Source organism: Cyprinodon variegatus, unplaced genomic scaffold, assembly GCF_000732505.1.
Source record: "Cyprinodon variegatus isolate N-32 unplaced genomic scaffold, C_variegatus-1.0 Scaffold748, whole genome shotgun sequence".
Taxonomy (NCBI): domain Eukaryota; kingdom Metazoa; phylum Chordata; class Actinopteri; order Cyprinodontiformes; family Cyprinodontidae; genus Cyprinodon; species Cyprinodon variegatus.
In genome coordinates, this window is record NW_015151201.1 from 170,094 (window position 1) to 178,441 (window position 8,348).

Genomic DNA, 8,348 nt, shown 5'->3' on the forward strand with positions numbered 1-8,348 from the left:
TGGAATTTCCTTAGTTTAACCGTAATAGGTTTATAACAGGGAGTGGCGGCCTAGTGGTTAGAGCATAGGGCTTGGAATCCTGAGGTTCAGGTTTTGAGCCCCACTCCCACAGCCTGCCACGGGCGCCACAAGATGGCAGCCCACTGCTGCCCAAAGGGATGGGTTAAATGCAGAGGTAAATTTCTCCAATGTGAGATTAATAAAGTTCAACACAACAAAAAAGTAGATTAATTTAAAAACCCAGTTGCAAGAATTATCATTATAACTTTCCTAAAGCATTGTTTGGTTTTTGCTTTTTGATATCCATCCACTATTACAATGCCTTGGAAACACTGAACAGCTGCTGCATTATTGAACCCATTTTCAGTTGCAGCATCAGAACACCTAACTTAAAGAAACAGCAACCTAATAAAGAACACTAGCTATGTTCTGGAAACTCCTCTTTAACTTCTGGAGATTGTGTTGCAAAAAATATATGATGTTCTCCATAAAATGGAGAATATTGTAGAAAAGCCTGTGCGTTTTCTTCATCAGATTGTGGAAATCCAGTCGGAGGAACCATCAGTACCTACAATAAGTTTTTGAAGAAATCCTTATAAGTTACAACAACATTTAAAGTCCATTTGGGATTAATAAAATATTTTTGAATCAAATTCATAAAACATATGGTCATTTTGTTGTGACTCTAGGAACAAAGTTTGATAAAATATTGTCAGAAAGCAAGTTATGGTATTAAGACACATAAGCACATTTATTAACAAAGCTGCCCCATTGGACATTTAATTAAAATAAATACTGTAATCAGAACTATACACTTAAACACATAGCCTCCTTTACATATTTATGAGCTTAAAAATTTGGAATGATTTGTTTACTGGAAACAGTTTATCAAAGCAGTATCTCAGCATAACTGAATACAAATGTACTACAAACTGATTTTAATTCATAAAAAAAATAACAAATATTTCTATTTGGAAAAAAGCTATAAAATTTCACTGAAGCGATTCTTGACCATAATTCAAAGTTTGACGAGAGAAACATTTAACGAGCAAATGTTTATAGGGAATGTTCCTTCCATCTCAACAAACGAGAATTATGGTTCATAATAATTTTAAGTCAATATCCTCTTTATTGTTCCCTTAAAAACAAGTTGTAGCTACAAGTTTAACTGTTCTTGGCCAGTAGGTGGGGCATTTTCACCAACTTCTAAACTATATTGTTTTAAAAACTTAATAAAATATTTATCATTTCGGTTTTCACCCCATGAACCATGTTAAATTTAGGAAATTTATGTAGCTATTTTATGCAACAATTTATGTAACATTAACCTTTTTTTGTGCATGTTCCAAGAACCTAAGTTGTGCTAATATGAACGTAAGCAGACTGTATATATTATTTTTTTTTAGTTTAATGATTAGTTGACCTATGCTTGATTGTTTTATCTGCAATAAATCCAAAATCTCATATTTATTTATTATAAGACTTACTTATAGAAAAAGAAAGTAGGGGTCCTTGAATGCAGCCCTGTGGAACTACTTTGGACAATATTTTCAAAAATTTAAATGAAATGTATTTATATAGTTGTACTTTTCTTAGATTTCCAGAAGCTTCCTCAGAGCAAGAGGGTGTCTCAATCCCTGAACGGCGACCTGTACTTCTCCAACGTTCGCAGAGAGGATTCTAGAAGTGACTACATCTGCTATGCTCGCTTCACACACACACAAACCATCCAGCAGAAACAGCCTATCACTGTCAAAGTGCTCACCAGTAAGTCTCGCCTAGTTTTCAGTGCTTATATTTAAAGATTTGATGTAAGTTTGTATGACTGTAACAACAAAAGGGGACTGCAGTGTTTTCATCTAATCCATGTGGCGATGAAGTGGTTGACTTTCAGCAGGACAGTATGTGCTTTGATGGCACTGTGGGAGGGAAAGCCTGCTTCTTAACACGGTCCTCATCTTTCAGATGCCAGTGGTCGTCATCTGACTCAAAAGACATATTGTCTGAGTTCTGGTTGATCTGTGAGAAATTCTCTAAGCAGCTTTTTGCTGTCACTTCTGTGTGAAGAATTCCTAACATACTCTCTTCCACCAAAAAATACAGCTGTTGTCATGTTTACCTTTGCAGCTGACACCATGAGGCTCCTCAGTGCATATTGTGACTTCATCTAAAGCTGTTTGTTTTATCCTGTTGGTTTTTGTTTTTCTCCTCCATTATGTTTTCTTTTTTTTTGTTGATGTCATAATTTCAAACTGTTGCATGTGTGATTTTTTTTTATTTTATTTTGCTGTGTTACAGTGGATGAAATCAATGACACAATGGCAGATTATTATAATTTCACTGAAATGGTGTTAAATGGTGAGTTTTTGGCACCCTCCAGTGTTTAACTCTTCCCGACCCAAAGCTCCAGACTCTAGCTTTCACCCACTAACAACCAACCCTTCAACTCCTTCATCCTCTTGGCTTCTTTGCCCAAAGCTCTCTGGTTTCTTCCAGGGCGTGAACTGGCACCCCCTTGTGGTTATTCCTATGTAGAGCTAAACACTGTAGCCTCCTAACTAACCCCCCCACCCTTAACCCCAAGACTCACTCCTTCTTTATCTAGCTGACACACTTTTATCAATGGATTTTCATTTAATTTGCTTAAATTTAAACTGAACATTTATTTTCTTTTAGACTGAACCATTAAGGAGGACCAGCTCTACCATATTTAAAAATAAATACAGAAATAAATAAATGCTCAATAAATAAATAAGCATACAATTAATTGCCATCAAAAATACAATAAAGAAATAAATATAGATAGAAATTAAATTACATAGTTAGACATAAATGTATATATCTCTTTTATTTAGCTTCTTTGTTTATTCGCCTTTGTAATAATTACCTTATTTATTTATTGTCCGTTAAAATCTTCAACTTTATTTATTAATTACTTATTTTTTTAAGTATTTATTTATGTTTATATTATAATATTTTTGTCTGTTTTATTCTTCCTTTGTATTTTTTTTACCCTATTTATTTCTTCAATGCTATTTATTTCTGCCTGTCATTTTCACATTTCTGTATGCATTTCTGCCCCATTATGCAAAAGAGGAAGGGCTGTGTCTTAGAGGGTCAACTTCTGCTCTTTGCTTATTTATTTATTGAGCATTTATTTATTTCCATATTTTATTTTTAAATATGGTAGAGCTGGTCCTCCATAAACCTAGTATGTAACATCTGAAAATACATGTCATGCCAGGATGTTAGGATAGCTAGTATAGTCAATCAATAACACAATATTTATTGCACTACATGCAGTGTCCTACATTTTAATGTGTTCATATTTATATGGTAATTTCTGTCTAAGGAGAGAAAGTGGAGGAAAGGGAGTAGCTTGTAGACCTAGTTGAGGCACACCCTACATAGGGATTCAAAAGCGTTCTGGAAGCCAAGTCTACCTGAGACTCAGTAACATGATAAATGACTGCTTTAGTAAAACATTATTCTAAAGATACTAAATTCAATCGACGCAAACATTTTCTGGCTATAAAAAGTCACTTAGGGCTAATGCTGTTTATAGGTAGCTGATCTCCTAATATAAATGACACATTTAAACTATGTGGAGGGTAATTGGGAAACATTTGCGTTAAATGTATCTGGCCTCACTTCCATTATATATATTTCATTTAAAACGTATCATTAGCTATAAAACCAAAAAAAGTGGTCTCCCTCATTGGTTCCAGAAGATGCTTTCTCATCCATATTTTTTTTTTTTATTATTGTTTTGACAGCCGTAAAGAAAAGAACAAAATCAATAAGCAACTTTTTTGCAATTAAGTATGAGCCCAAAAAAACAAAAGAAACAGATTATTTATTTATTTGTTTCGTTCTTTAAAGCTTTTTTGTGTTTTGGCTATATGATGATATTTGTCATATTAATTAGACCAGAGCTTTAAAAGTGCAACACATTAACAAACATGAAGAGTGAATCCAAATTGTAAAATATCATTATGTTGGCACAACAGATATGATCCCAAAACACTAATATGTAAATATGCCAAAAAATGTCTTCCCTCAGCTTAACCTGCAGTGGAAGTCCTTTATTTACAAATGTCATCCTTTTCTCCTCCTTGATTTAGCACAGCCTTGTTTTCATTCTATTTCTCTTATTTCCACCTTATTTCTCTTAGTTATAGATATATGAAAATTGTTGATTATATAAAAAAACATCTTTGGTTTAATTAAAATAGGAAAAATAACAGTCTCATCTTAAATATTCATCCTGGTGTTATTTTAATTAGGTTTTTGTTTTAATGATTCTCATCAAGCGAAGGATCAGAATTACATTTTTTTTTGTGTACACTTTTAACATTATTTTAGAAATTAATGCTCATAGATATATATATATTTTGTCAACAGCCCTCACAGCACATACAGTAAAGTGTAGGCAGACATTTTGATAACATCTTTGTTGAGTGGTAGAGGGTAACGAACATGAAAGGAATGGCTCAGCTTAGTTCTTCTTTATTCTGGACTGATGCAAAAGAGAAAAGAGAGCTTTTATTTTCTTTCATTTTTGACTCATTGTGCCGTGTGTGTGTTTGTAACTGCAGAGGCCCCAGTGGATGAGAGGAAGCCAACCTTTCTCATCCCATCTGGCCACTCGAGCTCCAAGATGGTGCTGAAGGGACACGTACTGGAGATGGAGTGCATTGCCGAAGGACTGTAAGTCAGAGAGTTTGCCTCTATTGAATGTTTCATTGCCTTGAACGCCCGCCTACTTAATCACAACTCTTAAATCCAGGCCCACCCCTGAGGTATCCTGGACCAAAGTGAGCGGAGACCTCCCCGGTAGCCGCACATCCTTCCTGCACTTCAACAAGACCCTGCAGATTGTGAACGTGTCTGAATCAGATGCTGGAGATTACCGCTGCTCAGCCAAGAACCAGCACGGCGCTGCGCACCACATCATCAGTGTCGTGGTCAAAGGTGTGTCAACGCCATCTTTGTTTATTCCTGCCTTCCCTTTCTCCCCTCGCCCTCATTCTTTTCATAATTGATTTATGCACAGATGCCACAAAGACGGTCTGTTCAGTAATTAATTGGCTTCTCTGTCCTTTTGCAGCGACTCCTTACTGGATCAGTGGGCCTCCAAAGAATCTTGTTCTGGCTCCAGGAGAGAATGGAGTGCTGACCTGCAGAGCTAATGGCATACCTAAACCCTCCATCTTGTGGTCAATAAATGGTGACCTTATCGAGAGTAAGGGCAATTTGTTCCACAATTGAGAATTTATCAATCCTAACATAAAATATTTATCACAGCATACATCAGATCTGCTATAATTTATAAAAAAAAAAAACATGGTAAAAGTAAAAACTGTTAATAATTTTCTCCAACCAGTTAAAGCATTCAAATTTTCTCTATAATGATTTGCAACACAAAGTGATTACAGAAATCCAGTTAAATCCCAAACTTTACCAAAAACAAACAAAGTGCTACGAAGGAAGTTAGAAGAAGAGAATGTTGCAGTAAGATGCATTTTAATCTGACGGTTGTTATACTGAAAGTAGAAGGGTCGTCGCAGAGGAATTTGTTCTTTTTTTTAAAACTTTTCATTCACAAGAACAAGATGCAAAAAAAAAGGAAGAAAAATTGAATATTTTTTTCCCTTAAACTTTAAGAAATGTATAGATACTTTTTGACAGAAGCAGAATATCGTTCGGTACCCAGGGATCAGTCATCTGATTATTCTAGGGATGTCTCCCTCTTACCCTTCACATATCCAAAGCTCTTTAACATTACCCTATTCCCTCTCAGATTCACCTAAAGATATCAGCAGAAAGGTGGAAGACGACTCAATCATCTTCACTCAAGTCAGGGTCGAGTCCAGCGCTGTGTACCAGTGCAACATCTCCAACCCATATGGCTACCTCCTGTCCAACGCTTTTGTAAACGTCCTTTGTACGTTTATGACTTAACTTCCATGATGGATTCTAAAGCTGTTTAAAGAGTAAACAAATTTGTAAATAATTTCTGTTGACTCACTGCAGCTGAGCCACCAAGGGTGCTGACTCCAGCAAACAAAGTCTACCAGGTTATCGAAAATCGCCCAGCCTTTCTGGAATGCTCCTCGTTTGGGTCACCCATTCCTAAAATTGATTGGTGAGTTAAACAACATATAGCAGAAAACTTTTAAAAATAATTCCTTAAACAGAAATCAGAGAAGCCAACTTTCTTTATATTAGGTTTAAAGACCGTAAATCTGGCATCCTGGATGGAGATGATTACATCCTGCATGACAACGGTACTTTGGAGATTCAAGTAGCCCAGGCTCAGCACAAAGGCAAATACACCTGCGTTGCCAATAACTATCTTGGTATTTCTGAGAACCATGTTTACCTGGATATTAAAGGTGAGCTTGTTTATTTCTGTAACGACCTTTAAAATGACTTTCCTAAGAATACAGTCTCAGATTCTTCTGGATTGATTTGATTAGATAATACTGGAAATGATTTGGACCTGTTTGTCTTATAGATTAGATTTATTGTGACCTAGTAAAATGTTCCAGTTTTTTTTCAACTTTAATTACTGGGCTCCTCTTTGGTTTACAGGAACGTTTTTATGCCTCTCATTACCCTGCCCTCCCAGCCATGCAACAATTTAAACAGTTGAACAAAGATCTGCAGTGAATTAAGTCACTAAACTACCAGAGTTAAAGTATTACAGTATTGTTAAGTCTAGCTGTTTATTATACTTTGTAAAATAATTCAACATTACTATCAATACATTCATTTCTACCCCTCCTCTAAATTTGAGAGGTGTGTCCCCACTCTGGGGACCACTGAACTAAACTAAGGGGAACAGAATCATTTTAAAGAAGATGAAATATGGCTCAAAAACTTCACACTTAACCTAATAACTAATTAAGGAATCTTAAAGGTATAGTGGAGGATGTTCTATTCCCAGGTGGATCATGTAAATAAATAGTCCTCCTAATGGTCAATCATTCTGGTGATATGTTTACGTATCGTCCCCTTTTTCACTTACATAGTGGAAAAATTGCAAATCTTCTTTTGGAAATTAAGATTGTATGAGCGCTGCAAACAGCAACATTTAAACAGAGCGTGCACAAGGAGAAATGGGCTCGTGCACGTATTTAATAGACGTTCCTTTCTTACGTACTGGGTTGTGGGCGGGTCTTTTGAAAAATTTTGAAAATCCTCCATTATACCTTTAATCAGAGAGGCAACCAAAGGCTCAATGTAACTTTGAAAGAGAAGGAAAGATCCAGGAATCAGGTGGTTGAATCTGTCAAATAGGTCCTTCTTATACATTTTTAGCAATAGGAGCACTAACATCTGTTTTGGTGTCCCTTTTTTAAACTTTTTTATTGACTAAAGTTTTGTTAACCTTTATAATCAGAACTAATTATTGTTATTTATAACCTTATGTCACTGTCCAATCAGAACCTACCCGAATCCTCAAGCAACCGGTTGACAAGGTGGTCCAAAGAGGCGGCTCTGTGCTGTTTGAGTGCATAGTGAAACATGACAAGGACCTCGTTACCACCGTCACTTGGCTTAAAGACGGTGAAGAGCTGCTAGATGATGAGCGGTTAGACCTTTTTTTAAAGCTTGGATACATCATTGAAAAACCTGCGTTTAGTTCTCAACTAGTAAAATGTTTGAAGTTGCACTTTTTTTTATCTTGCAGATTCATTGTGGAGTTTGAGAGCCTGTCTATCACTGATATATCAGAGAGTGATGCTGGGTCCTACACATGTGTCGTAAATAACACCCTCGACCATGATTCAGCCACTGCTGAGCTATCTGTTGTTGGTATGTGACTCTGATTTTAATTTTATAAAGTTGTTAAATGACAGAGAAATCGGACTGTAAAGTAATTTGACTGTTCAGTTAGTTCTTTAGCTTGGAAGATGCACCAGACATGTTTACAGGCGTGACAGCAGTATGCTGTTAAGCAGTATCCCTTATGCTCATATTCATAAAAATGGAAATTTAAACCTGGAAGCTGCAAAGGAAGCTCAACAGCGAAGGTTTGCAACAGGTTTCTAAACAGAGAACTTTCACTGAGTAAGAAATTTAATGAGTCATATATGTTTTAGTTATGAAATGACTAAATTTCCAATGTTTTAATCACCTGAAACTCTGTGTCTTGTCTAACCGATTAGATATTGCATAGTTTAGTTTGTCACAACTATCTGTATAAAGACTAGGGATGGAATGGTTTATGAAAACCTTTCGGTTCGACTGTCTCGGTTCGATTCGCGTTCGGTTCATGCGCTGCTTTTTTTCTCATAGGCGAAGCATGTACACTCCAGAGCAGAAAAATAAACAAGAAG

At 36.0% G+C, this 8,348-nt stretch overlaps 1 protein-coding gene across 2 annotated transcripts in view; it reads left to right on the forward strand.

The window, feature by feature from the left end:
* LOC107098114 (neuronal cell adhesion molecule-like) overlaps positions 1 to 8,348 on the forward strand; it is a 116,339-nt gene that overhangs the window by 86,117 nt on the left and 21,874 nt on the right. For both annotated transcript variants that reach the window (XM_015395584.1, XM_015395585.1), the window contains exons 8-16: positions 1,597 to 1,767; positions 2,299 to 2,358; positions 4,599 to 4,710; positions 4,790 to 4,974; positions 5,111 to 5,245; positions 5,804 to 5,947; positions 6,037 to 6,148; positions 6,232 to 6,398; positions 7,453 to 7,824. In XM_015395584.1, coding sequence (XP_015251070.1) covers positions 1,597 to 1,767; positions 2,299 to 2,358; positions 4,599 to 4,710; positions 4,790 to 4,974; positions 5,111 to 5,245; positions 5,804 to 5,947; positions 6,037 to 6,148; positions 6,232 to 6,398; positions 7,453 to 7,824 — 1,458 coding nt within the window. The remainder of the gene's footprint in view (positions 1 to 1,596; positions 1,768 to 2,298; positions 2,359 to 4,598; positions 4,711 to 4,789; positions 4,975 to 5,110; positions 5,246 to 5,803; positions 5,948 to 6,036; positions 6,149 to 6,231; positions 6,399 to 7,452; positions 7,825 to 8,348) is intronic.